The 13,705-nt window shown below is 44.8% G+C and overlaps 1 protein-coding gene across 2 annotated transcripts in view; it reads right to left on the bottom strand.

Moving 5' to 3' along the window:
• Positions 1 to 13,705, bottom strand: part of LOC127567453 (protein sel-1 homolog 3-like) — a 74,058-nt gene that overhangs the window by 14,570 nt on the left and 45,783 nt on the right. For both annotated transcript variants that reach the window (XM_052010374.1, XM_052010375.1), the window contains 6 exons: positions 11,154 to 11,244; positions 10,975 to 11,050; positions 10,774 to 10,883; positions 9,842 to 9,969; positions 4,489 to 4,591; positions 3,805 to 3,877 (listed from right to left, as the gene is read on the bottom strand). In XM_052010374.1, the coding sequence (XP_051866334.1) occupies positions 3,805 to 3,877; positions 4,489 to 4,591; positions 9,842 to 9,969; positions 10,774 to 10,883; positions 10,975 to 11,050; positions 11,154 to 11,244 (581 nt within the window). The remainder of the gene's footprint in view (positions 1 to 3,804; positions 3,878 to 4,488; positions 4,592 to 9,841; positions 9,970 to 10,773; positions 10,884 to 10,974; positions 11,051 to 11,153; positions 11,245 to 13,705) is intronic.

Below are 13,705 nucleotides of genomic sequence, written 5' to 3'. Positions count from 1 at the left end.
AAACATACACTAAAACAGAACGTGCAGTTCCCAACAGGACCACACTCAAAACACAGCTCTTGAGACTTGCACCAGACTGAGAAGGGCATCCCCACGGGATCCAAACAACAGCAACATACACCTTGGGTGTAATGCAGAAGGGAGAGGCTGCAGCACAGAGATAGAGCACAACCTGATTTAATGGTCACTGATGCCTGTGAGATAAATGAAATGGGTAGACAGGGGACTATGAGGACCGACTTAAGAAGAAGCTGACAGGAGATGTCTCCAGTTGCCTCTTCCAGTTGTGGGAGTTTTCACCCAATGGATCAATGGAGAAATAAATTTCATGACTTGAAATGACATGAGAGGGTGAGCTGCACGCCACTGGAAACAGTTGCAACAAACCATTTCAGCGATAGGGTCAGGAATTCATTTATTTGCATGTTATGAATAGTGTAAATTATCCTGCAGAGGAGGATGTGAAGGTTTATTTTGTGTTATCTTGGCTCTCTTGCTGATTGCAGGCAAACTATGTTGGTGTTAAGGATCACAGCATGGAGAGGGTAACGTATGCTGTGTTTTGCATTATGATATAGCAGGGTCCTAATGAAAAGTGTCTCTCTGTGAGGGAGTACCTTATAGCACCTGCAATCAATGCTCCTCTACTGGGAGATGAGGCTTTTGGTTTTAAACCTTTAAAACTTTACTTATGCAGCACAGTAACAGGCCCTTTCTGGCCCAATGAGTCCACACCACCTATTTAAACCCATGTTAACCTACCCGTACTACTAGAGAAACAAAGGACTGCAGATGCCGGAATCTAGATGAAAAACATGATGATGCTGGGGGATCTCAGCAGGCCAGGCAGCATCCGTGGAGAAAATCAGGCGGTTAACGTTTCAGATCAGGACCTTTCTTCAGGACTGAGGGTAGGAGAAGGGGGAAGCCCAATATATAGGAGGGAAAAGCAGAGCAGTGATAGGTGGACAAAAGAGGGGAGGTGGGGGGGAGGGAACAAGGTGGTGATAGGTAGATGCACGTAAGAGATAGTGATAGGCAGATGCGGGGGAGGAGGGGAGAGCAGATCCACCGGGGGATGGGTCAAAGGTAAGGAGAGAAAGGAAAAAAAAGATAGAAAAAAAAGAGGCTAGGAATGGGAAGAAGAGAAGAAGCATGGTGGGGGGGGGGGGAGGTTGTGGGGAAGGGGGTGGGGATTACCTAAAGTGGGAGAATTTAATGTTCATTCCAAGGTGGAAAATGGGGTGCAGTTCCTCCAGTTTGCGCTTGGAATTCCCCTGGCAGTGGAGGAGGCCGAGGACCGTCATATCAGTGATAGTGACTGTGACTCATATCAGTGATAGCACCAAATGCAGCAGATGATATTAAGGGAGGTGCTCCAAGTGTGGCCTCCTCTACACTGGTGAGACCAAACGCAGACTAGGTGACCGTTTCGCAAAACACCTGCTCTCTGTCCGTAACCACAACCCTCATCTCCCCGTTGCCAGTCACTTCAACTCACCCTCCCACACTATCACTGATATGACAGTCCTCGGCCTCCTCCACTGCCAGGAGAATTCCAAGTTCAAACTGGAGGAACTGCACCTCATTTTCCATCTTGGAACCTCACAGCCTAACGGCATGAACGTTGAATTCTCCCATTTCAGGTAATCCCCACCCCCCATCCCCACAAACCCCCCCCCCCCCACCATGCTTCTTCTCTTCTTCTCTTTCCTAGCCTCTTTTTTTCTCTCTCCATACCTTTGACCCATCCCCTGGTGGATCTGCTCTCCCCTCCTCCCCCGCACCTGCCTATCGCTATCTCTTACTTGCATATACCTATCACCACCTTGTACCCACCCTGCCTCCCCTCTGTCGTCCACCTATCACCGCTCTGCTTTTCCCTCCCATATATTGGGCTTCCCCTTTTCCTATCTTCAGTCCTGAAGAAGGGTCCTGACCTGAAACGTTGACCACCTGCTTTTCTCCATGGATGCTGCCTGGCCTGCTGAGTTCCTCCAGCATCATCGTGTTTTTCATTTTAATCTACCTGTACGTCTTTGGAATATGGGAGGAAACCGGAGTACCCAGAAGAAACCCACACAGACACGGGGAGAACGTACAAGCTCCTTAGAGACAGTACGGGAATTGAACCCTGATTGCTGGTGCTGTAATAGCATCACACTAACTGCTACACTACCATGCCGCCCACAAGAGCTGTTTTCTGACTGTTCTTCCCCTTATAGTTATCGTCACCCCTCTTGCTTCAGCCAGTGCCTCATGTCCCTCTAGCTCTGTGTCTCCTCCTTCAGCATCAGCTGTTGCCTTTTGGATGTTAGGATGAGCAACATAGTGCACAGTGATAAAGTCTCCATCAGGCTTAAAATGCAGGCAGTGGAATCTCATCTTTTGAAGATCTATGGTGTTCTCTACAATGATTCAGGTGCTTGTGTGGCTCTCATTGTAGCAGTGCTCAGCTGTTGGTTGGACTGCCTAGTGGTGTGAGGAGCATGGGAAGTGGAGGGTAGTCCTTGTACTCCAGGATCCATCCCTCCAAGCAATGCCAGCTGTGAAATATGTCTGGCCATTCAATTTCTCTAAGGATGATGGTGTCATGTGCGCTTCCTGCAAATCTGTCAATGACTAATTCTTCTGATTATCCACAACAACATGCATATTGAGAGAGTGGAAACCTTTCCCGATGAGGAAGAGGTCGGGGTTATTAATAGGAACACCAGGCCAGACAATGCAGTGCTGGCAATTCCTATTGGCCAAGGTGCTACCTACTCCTCAATGAAATCAAAGTAGATGAAATCATCTCTTCATGGATATGGTGCCTGAGATATGGTAGAGATTTGTGCAGGTTTTTGAATGGTCTGGTGGCAAGCAAATTAAGAGTCAACATGACTTTGACTTCTACAGAGAAGGTCAGCCACAGGAGTAGGGCCAAAGGGCCTCAGATCTCCAAATTTGATGACACATCTCATTATTGACAGCTTGGAAATCCTGAGTGTATAAATACATTGTTTATCAAAAAGGTCCAGATAAGATGTAAAGAACCTGAAGACTCTGTGGGAGTAGAATCTTTGCAGATGGGCGTATCTTTGCCTCCTGTCCAGATGCCCCCAACCCACCCCTGTGTGGCCAGTCATTGCCATAGCATCACCTTCTGTAATAGATTGCTGCAGTGATTTCAACATTGAGGCATGCTGAGTATGTCAGCAGTTAAATGCTGGAGAAAGCAATCCCTTTTAGTTTAGCACACTCTGCAGACTTCGGAAGGTGCTTTAACAGCCTGCAATGAATTATGAAGCTTCTAGTCAGGTCTTCTGACATCAGCAGCGTATCACTTTAAGTACAATAAATGCAACAACATTGTACAATGTGCTTCGATTGTGCTGTGACTATTTAATGATGGTTGTATCCTAAAGCTCCAATTTATTCTAGAACAAGTGGAAATGGGGACTGAACATATAATTGTGTCATTAAGTATGCAAGGTGAATAGTGGACGGAAGTGATCAGTCCAATTGTCTGACAAATGCTGCTTCACCGTGTTACGACCATCAAGGTGATTTTCTTTGGATAGAGTTAAGTGAATTTTTATATAACTTTACATGAAAAGCAAATGTGAACATATCCAATTTCTGGGCTTGTTTGTCTTATTTTACCATATTTTATATTCGTCTTATATCATAAAATTGCATGTTTGTTTTGAACAACTATTATGGAATATAATCACTCAAATTCTACTTCCCCATTTTTCTAAACACTAAATGAACACAATTAAAACTGCAGAATTTCTTCAAGGTATCACAATAAGTTACCTGTGGAGTTCCAGTAGCACTTCACAGCAAAACAAATCAGTGTTGACAGGAGGATTGAGATTGCAGTATATAACTGAAAATACAAACATACATGATTTAATAGATAATTTCTGAAAGCTTCAATAAATATAAATGTTACAGAAGGTACTAAGTGTTGGGGACCATAATACTGAGTAAATATTCTGGTACAGAAGACAGCAATCTTTTAATCCTTATATGGAAACTGTGCAACTTGTTTTCTTTAAGTTTGATATACAACTGGCTAATATTTGATCTGATTAAGCCTTGATCACATTCAGCAGTCTTGGATTTCATCTCTTGGAAGCTAAGCATTAGCTGGGCACATCATTTTACAGAAGACAAACATGGAAAGTTTGAACTTATGAGCATCAGAGAAATCTTGTTAATAGAGAAAAACTATATGCATGATAATTTATGTGGCAAGCATGTTTTGTTTGCTAACATACGATACTTTGACGTGCGTTCCATTGTTGCAGAGCTCAACATATACAAATAAACATAAAACATTCCAATAATTTCATGAAGATGATGCCCATTAAAATTCAAAGTCATTGTCAATACATGATTAGGAGAATATTTCACATGTTCAGTCATCTGCATAATAAATACGCAGAACCAATATATAAAGAGCAACCAATCAAAAGTGTTTGTTGGAATACATACCAAAGCTGGAGAGTAGTTATTCATCCACATTGTTTTCAGGTGAACACGAAGCAAAGCTATCGAGCATGGGATAAAAGCCTCTTCAACATTAGCGGTTATACACCTAATAAAATGGAGAAATTTAAATTAAGACAGCTCTCATTTGGAATTGAAGTACTGTGTTGTTGTTCTGTAAATATTCTCAGCTTTCTCAACTCAGGGAGGCTGCCAGTGTTCCTGATGACTGCGTGTGCAGGAAGCGTGTCCTGCTGCAGCTCCTGACAGACCACATGACAGCACTGGAGCTGCACGTGGATTCACTTTGGAGCATCTGCAATGCTGAGAATGTTGTGGATGGCACGTTTAGTGAGTTGGTCACACCATAGTTTAAAGGCCCAGGGAAAGATAGGGAATGGGTGACCAACAGGCAGAACAATAGCAGGAAGGTACTGCAGGAGTCCCCTGTGGCATCTCCCTCCAAAACAGATAGGCCACTTTGGATACCGTTGGGGGAGATGGCTCATCAGGGAAAGGCAGCAGTAGCCAGGATCAAGGCAATGTGAGTGGCTCTGCTGCACAGGAGGGCAGGAAAAAGAGTGGCAGAGCTATAGTGGTAGGGGATTCCATGGTAAGGGAAATAGACAGGAGCTTCTGTGGCCACAAATGGTGTGTTGCCTCCCAGGTGCAAGGGTCAGGGATGTCTCAGAGCAGCTTTAGGGCATCCTGGAAGGGGAGGGTGAACAGCCAGTTGTTGTGGTGCATGTAGGTACCAACGATATAGGAAAACAGTGGGATGAGGTCCTACAAGCCGGATTTAGGGAGCTAGGAGATAAATTAAAAAGTAGGACCTCAAAAGTAATAATCTCAGGATTACTACCTGTGCCACGTGCTAGTCAGAGTAGGGATAGCAGCATAGTTAGGATGAATATATGGCTTGAGCAGTGGTGCAGCAGGGAAGTGTTTCAGATTCCTGGGGCTTTGGAACAGGTTCTGGGGGAGGTCGGACCAGTACAAACTGGATGGTCTATACCTGGGCAGGACTGGGATCGATGTCCCAAGGAGACTGTATGCTCGTGCTGTTGGGGAGGGTTTAAACTAGTATGGCAGGGGGATGGGAATCCATGCAGAAAGACAGAGGGAAGCAAAGCAGAGACCAGAGCAAAGGTTAGAAAAAAGAGTGGAGTACTGAAAAGTCAAACACAAAGGACACAAAGGTTACTAGATTCTAAAAGTACAATGAGTGTCAGGGCACTCTATCTGAATGCCTGTAGTATTCGAAACATCAGTGACCTTGTGGCACAAATCAGTACAAAGGGGTATGATTTAGTGGCCATTACAGAAACGTAGTTGCAGGGTGGAAATGAGTGGGAATTAAATATCCAAGAGTATCAGGTAATAGGCAAGGATAGGCAGGAAGGTAAGGAGGAGGGGTAGCATTTTTAATTAAGAATCAGATCAGGGCAATAGTGAGAGACGATATAAGATCTAAGGAGCAGAATGTTGAGTCCATCTGGGTAGAGATTAGGAACAGTAAAGGGAAAAAAAAATCACTGGTGGGAGTTGTCTATAGGCCACCGAATAATAACATTACAGTGGCACAGGCAATAAACCAAGAAATATTTGATGCATATAAGAATGGAACGGCAGTTGTCATGGGGGACTTTAACTTCCACATAGGTTGGGAAAATCAAGTTGGTTGAGGCAGTCTTGAGGAGGACTTCATTGAATGCATCAGTGATAGCTTTCTTGAAGAGCATGTTAGTGAACCTACAAGGGAAATTGCTATCTTAGATTTGGTCCTGTGCAAGGAGACAGGTAAAATTAACAATCTTGTAGTGAGGGATCCCCTTAGGAAGAGTGATCATTGTATGATTAAATTTCTCATACAAATGGAGGGTGCAACAGTTTGATCTAAAACCAGTGTATTATGCCTAAACAAGGGAGACTACAAAAGGATGAGGGAGGAGTTGGCTAGTGTAGACTGGAAACACAGGCTATATGGTGGGATAGTTGAGGAACAGTGGAAGACTTCCAAAGAGATTTATCATGATGCTCAACAAAAGTATATTTCAGATAAAAGCAATGACAGTAAGGTTGGGAAGACCCAGTCTAAGGAAATAAAAGAAGGCATCAAGCTCAAAGCTCATGCATACAAAGTCACCAAGAGTAGTGGGAAACTGGAAGCTTGGAAAAATTTTGAAAAGCAACAAAGAACCACAAAGCAAGCCATAAGGAAAGGGAAGATAGATCATGAAAGTAAACTAACATAAAATATAAAAACAGATAGCAATAGTTTTTATAATTACATAAAGTGGAAAAGGGTGCTTAAAGTGAATGTAGGTTTCTTGGAAGATGAGAAGGGGGAATTAATATTGGGTAATGTGGAAGTGGCTGAGGCCTTGAACGACTATTTTGTGTTGGTCATCATGGTGGGAGACACATCTAACATGCCAAAGAGAGATGTCATGGATGCGATGGGAGGTGAGGACCTCGATACAATCGCTGTCACTAAAGAGGTAGTGATGAGGAAACTAGTGGGCCTAAAGGTAGATGAGTACCCTGGTCCTGATGGGATGCATACCAGGGTACTGAAAGAAATGGTGGAAGTTATGGTAGAGGCGTTTGTGATAATTTACCAAAGTTCTCTGGACTCTGGGCAGGTCCTGGCAGATTGGAAGACAATGAATGTCACGCCACTATTTAAAAACTGATGTAGGCAAAAGGCAGGTAACTGTAGGCCAGTTAACTTAATGCTTGTAGTCAGGAAAATGCTTGAAGCTATCATTAAGGAAGAAGTAGTGAGACATCTGGATAGAAGTGGTTTCATCAGGAAGACACAGCATGGATTCAGGAAGGGCAGACCCTGTTTGACAAACTTACTAGAGTTCTTTGAGGATATAATAAGCACAGTGGATAGAGGGGAACAGGTGGATTTGTATACTTGGATTTCTGGAAGGTGTTCGATAAGGTGCCGCATAAAAGACTTATCCATAAGATAAGAATGCATAGAGCTGGGGGTAATACGTTAGCATGGATAGAGGATCGGTTAACCAATAGAAGGCAGAAAGTTGGGATAAATGGGTGTTTCTCGGGTTGGCAATCAGCGGTGAGCGGGGTGCCGCAGGGGCCGGTGGGGACCCACAACTGTTCATGATCTGCAATAATGATTTGGAAGAGGGTACAGAGTGTCGCGTATCTAAGTTTGCTGATGGCACTAAATTGATTGGAAAAGCAAATTGTGCAGAGGATGCAGAGAGTATGCAGAGAGATATAGATAGGTTAAGTGAGTGAGCAAGGGTCTGACAGATGGAGTACAATGTTGGTAAATGAAAGGTCATCCAATTTGGAAGGAAAAATAGAAGATCATATTATTATTTAAATGCTGAATGATTTCAGCATGCTGTTGTGCAAAGGGACTTGGGAGTTCTTGTACATGAATCGCAAAAGGTTGGTTTTCGGATGCAACAGGTTATCAAGAAGGCAAATGGAATGTTGGCCTCATTGCGAAAGGGATTGAATTTAAGAGCAGTGAAGTTATGCTGTAACTATACAGGGTACTGGTGAGGCCGCACTTGGAGTACTGCTTACTTGTGGAAGGATATACTGGCTTTGGAGGTGGTGCTGAGGAGGTTCACCAGGTTGATTCCGGAGATGGAGGGGTTACGCTATGAGGAAAGATTGAGTCGTCTGGGACTATACTCCCTGGAATTCAGAAGAACGAGAGGGGATCTTATAGAAACATATAAGATTATGAAAGGGATAGATAAGATCGAGGCAGGAAGGTTGTTTCCACTGGTAGGTGAGACTAGAACTAGGGGACATAGCCTCAAGATTTGGGGGAATAGATTTAGGACAGAGATGAGGAGAAACTGCTTTTCCCTGGAGAATAGTGAATCTGTGGAATTCTATGCCCAGGGAAGCATTAGAGGCTACCTCATTAAATATATTTAAGATGCAGTTAGATAGATTTTTGTATAGTAGGAGAATTAAGGGTAATCTGTGGAATTCTATGCCCAGGGAAGCATTAGAGGCTACCTCATTAAATATATTTAAGATGCAGTTAGATAGATTTTTGTATAGTAGGAGAATTAAAGGTTATGGGGAAAAGGCAGGTAGGTGGATCTGTCCACAGCCAGATCAGCCATAATTGTATTAAATGGTGGAGCAGGCTTGACGGGTCAGATGGCCTCCTCCTGCTCCTATTTCTTATGTTCTTATGTTTCCCACCCAGATTATGAGTAGTTTTCAGTCACTGATCCCAGAAGGATTTACAGTTGCAATCTGATTAACTTGTCGGATCATACTCATGGCCATACCTAGCTTTTACACATTCATCTGAATGGTACTGTGAATATGTTCATCAAATGGAAGTTCTGTTTTTATTCATCAAAGAGCACCTAATAATTTTTCTTTAATTAGAAACTAAAAATCCTGTGGCCCACATTTCCCCACATTCTCTTCATTCCTGATAATGTTGTGGTCAAATCTCTTTTCGTAGCCTGATTGACATAACTTTTGTCTATAATCTAGTTCTTTTAATTTTCATTAGGAATTTGAAAACTTGTGTTTTAGGTTGTTAACCCAATTAATTCTCACCTTTTTTTATAGTAGTCACCATATCTGCATTCCTGACCATTTTTGTAGTTTTCTTTTTTATCTTTGCCCGTATTGTAAAGGGGTTTTCTTGCTTTCCAATGTCAGTCTGTCAAAGTGTCTGCACTTGACACCCATCAATTGATAAAGGGACGAGTTTTACATTTCCACAACTTCCTACTTTTATTACAAAATTTGAACTCATGATACTTTCTTCTATTGCAACAATTTTCTTTGACTGGGTTGACAACGTGTGACAGGATTCGGTTGTGCAAAGGTATTGAGTGGCTTGGACATAGAGGTGAGACCGCCGCACAGAATCATAAATTGTTATTTTGCATAATTAAACTTAGTGATACAGTACTCAGCAAATTGATTAGTAACCAGAATATAGGCAGGTTTGAGTTCTACCTTCTAGCAGAAGATACAGGAGCATGAAAGCCCAGATGACCAGACTGAAGAACTGCTTCTTCCCCACTGCTAATCAGACTTCTGACCTCCTTCACACATCCCCCTCCCAGTGGTGCTGCCATGTTCTTGAACCCTTAATCCTACCTCTTCCATTATTGTCACTTCAGCATTGCTTTTTGCACGACCTCAGTTTGCACTGTAGTACTTTGCACCATTCCGTTGTCTTGCGCTCGTCACTGTATTTATTGTTGTATTTATTATCACATTGTATACTGTTTACTCTGTGAGCTTGAAACGAGATTTCATTCCATCCTGGTGTATATGACAATAAACTAATCTGAATCTGTTTTTTCTTGTATGTTGCTGTTACCTCTTATATAACTCCTGCTGCAGTGTGATGTCGTTGGACCATTTTCTTGTGTTCATGTTCAGGAGATCTAAAACACTCTCTGGAATGTGAAGACCCTCCTCTGCCAGTGAGCCCAAGTTATAAAATGCCTGTTAGGAGCAAATGATCAATGTTATCGGTGAAAATAAATGACGTACTGTTACCCTGGTCCTCCTCTGAACACTCACAGGTACATATCCTCCCTCACTACTTTCAAAGAAGACATCCAATTGGGTCTGTACGCTGAGGTGCCAGGGGCATGGTGTGAAGCCTGACCCTTCTCGAGTGCTCACTGTTGTGACAGGAACCTGAGAGTCGGCAACCTTCTGGAAGCCCTTGCCCCCTTCTCCACCCCCCCCCGATGTTCTTGCAGCAAAGAGTCACCCACTCTTGGTGTGGGGAGGCTGCCTGTGAGGGCTTGTATTGGCTGGGCTAGGGCATGTGGTGCGGTCACTCAGCGCTGTGACGCAGGGCTCAGGCCTGCATCCCGGCCGGCAGAGCGAGTACAGTCATTGCCAGGGGCTGCAGTGCCTCCTCCATGTGTTGACGGATCCCACAGTCTCTCTCATCACCTCCTCTTGGATGGGATGAAACTGCTGTGTCCCCTGCTCTTTGTCTGCCTGCGCAGCTCTCCCCAGCCTAGAGATTTCTCTATGGTGACCAGCTCATCAGTAGTCACAGGACAAAGCTGCAAGAGCACCATCGGAGGGCAGGGGTTCACGCTAGGCTCCTGGCACAGCAATGTTGTCAGTAACACATATGAAATGCTAAGACAGCACCTTTCAATGCTGATTCTATTTGCAATCTTGTTCCTGATGGTGCATGCTGAGGACCAAGCAAGGTACCAGTGTACTAGGTATTATGGCATTTACTGCACTGTATTGAACTAGTTCAAAAACAGTATTTGGACTTACTTGAGAATAATTCCATAAGGCAGCAGAGGCATACATATTAATTGATTGCTCAATGTCCTTTTCATGGCTCTTATGGCCATAATAGTAGAAATCGCCCATTTTCACCAGAACTAGAATTTACATATAATTAAGAAATGAGTTAGTGTATTGCTGCATGCTGGAAGTGGAATTTCAGGTCATACATCTCCACAACATACGTACCAAAAGGCTGTGTAGTTTGCTGAAAAGCTGATAAATTATAATATCTCCAGGTATAATCAACACATCTGCTTATGAGCTGGTAACAAGAAGAAAGACAAGGGTGGATTGTTAATCTGCCTGTAGAAATAGAGGATGAATCCTTAATTTCAAAGAGAAGCAATCTCTTATCAGTAACTCACTGGTTTTTCTTCACAGAGATAGGCAATGTTTGTCTGGGATGACTCGATTCCAGTTTCTGCTGTGATGAGGAAATACAGCAGAGCTTCTTTCCTAGGGCAGAAGGGAACATGGGTTTGAATAAAAATTGTGCCTTAACTTAAGATATTTGAATTAAGATACCAAATACAGAAATTTATGATACATTTAATGTGAACATTATACCACCTGAATATCCACCAACAGAAGTTCAGAGATAGCAACACCATGCAATGAGAATTATACAATACAATTTTCAGAAAATATTGACACAATTTTTTCTGGTTCTAAATCCAGCAAAAGCTTCAGTCATTAAAAAGTGTGGTGTAAGAACATAAATCAAGAGGTCAACCTTGCCATTCCTAAATAATTTTGATACAACACCATCAGTTACCCATTTCATCATATGGGGCAGGATCTAACCTACCACTGGCTACAGAGGTAACAAACCGCTGGCTACATTCTGTTTGTGCGACAGCTGGTCTCCAACATCTGCACCTGCGTCTTATGATGTGGAAGTCAGAGACAAGGTTGTGGTCTAATACCCAATCAACCTCTCTCCCTCCACCACTGGGCTCAGAACAGAGACTGGCCCCTTGGCTATATGCTAGCAGTAGTCAGGTCCCATTCATTTGAATGTAATCACTGACTTTCATTTAAAATATGTGTAAGTTTGTATACTTTTATGTATTTTATCTTATTTTGTGTTTTAAATTAATTTCTAGTAGCTTCTTTAGTAAATGTATTACATATTCATATTTATTTTTATTTTTTAAAATATGTATTATTTTTAAATTATCAAAGACTTTTAAAATCAATTAAGACCTTGTAGCGGCTAGCTACATTACTATGGAATAAAGACACTGAGTCAGTTGCTTAGAGTCAGAAGTCGATTGCTTGACAGGGGCGCGGTGCGCCTTTTAATACCGAAAATCTTCCCGCGCTACAGTTCCCGCGCTGATGTCACGCGCGGGTCACCTGACCTCCTCGCGCGCGGGCTTCCCTAGCCCAACGATGGAGAAGGAGGGCCCCGCGCCATCTTGGGTTGGGGCCTCTGATGACGCTCACGATCTCGGGAGCCGGTTCGATACCGGTAAGGTGAGTCGCCACATAACCACCCCCCCACTCCCAGAACCGGCGATACCGTCGCGAAAGCCAGAATTAAATAAACTATGACTTGGGTGGCCTGCCCTGCATGGTGCTCACTGGACTACTACCGGTTGGTCCACGTCCAAATGAGCCGGCTTCAGCCGGTCAATTGTAAAAACCTCCTCGCGCCCAGCACAAACGTAGACCCATTGTTCTTGACGACCCAGAATGGCCCTTCGTACGGCCGCTGCAGCGGTGTTCGGTGCGCGCCCCTCCTGACAAAGACAAACTTACAGTCTCGGAGGGACGTCAGCATATGGGTCGGGGCCTGTCCGTGTCGCGAGGTGGGTATCAGGGCCAGGTTTCCAAGCCACTCGTGCAGCCGGTCGAGCGTCGCAGCAGGTTCTTCCTCTGGCCCCCGAGGGGCTGGTAGGAACTCGCCCGGGACGACCAAGGGCATTCCATAAACCATCTCCGCGGACGGGGCATGCAGGTCCTCCTTTGTCGTGGTACGTATCCCCAGCAGGACCCAGGGGAGTTCGTCCACCCAGTTGGGCCCCTTAAGGCGGGCCACGAGTGCTGACTTCAGGTGTTGATGGAACCTCTCCACCAGCCCATTGGATTGCGGATGATAGGCAGTGGTGAGGTGGATCTGGGAACCCCAGAAGTTGGCGACAGCAGAACACAGGCCAGGGGTGAATTGAGCTCCCCTGTCTGAGGTGATATGGGCCGGGACACTGAAACGGGCCACCCAAGTTGACAAAAGGGCCCGTGCGCAGGTCTGGGTGGAGGTGTCCACAAGGGGAATGGCTTCGGGCCAGCGGGTAAAGTGGTCGACAATCATGAGGAGGTACCGCGCTCCTTGGGAGACTGGGAGGGAACCGACAAGGTCGACATGGATATGGTTGAAACTCCAGCGGGTAGGTTGAAAATCCTGCAGGGGGGCCTTGACATGCTGCTGTACTTTCGAGGTTTGGCAGTGTGTGCACGACCGGGCCCATTTGGAAACCTGTTTACGCAGGCCATGCCAGACGAACTTGTCGGACACCATCTGGACAGTAGTCCGGATAGATGGGTGTGCCAGACCATGGATGGAATCAAACACCCGTCGACGCCAGGCAGCTGGAACAATGGGGTGGGGTTTACCTGTGGAGATATCGCAGAGCAGGGTGCGCTCACCGGGGCCTACTAGTATGTCTTGCAGTTGCAGGCCCGAGACTGCGGTGCGATAGCTGGGCACCTCCATGTCCGTTTGCTGTGCCTCCACCAAGGCGCCGAAATCCACCCCCGGGATAAAACTTGCATGATGGGCCATGAAAGTGCATCCGCGACCACATTCTTTTTCCTGGACAGGTGGCGGACGTCAGTGGTGTGCTCTGAGATGTACGACCAGTGCCACTGCTGCCGTGCTTGGGCAAGGTGGTGGAGAACTGGGGAGTTAGTACAG

The sequence above is a fragment of the Pristis pectinata genome, chromosome 2 (assembly GCF_009764475.1).
Source record: "Pristis pectinata isolate sPriPec2 chromosome 2, sPriPec2.1.pri, whole genome shotgun sequence".
In the NCBI taxonomy this organism is placed as follows: domain Eukaryota; kingdom Metazoa; phylum Chordata; class Chondrichthyes; order Rhinopristiformes; family Pristidae; genus Pristis; species Pristis pectinata.
Note: the sequence above shows the minus strand (reverse complement) of the source record. Positions and strands in the feature narration are given on the sequence as shown.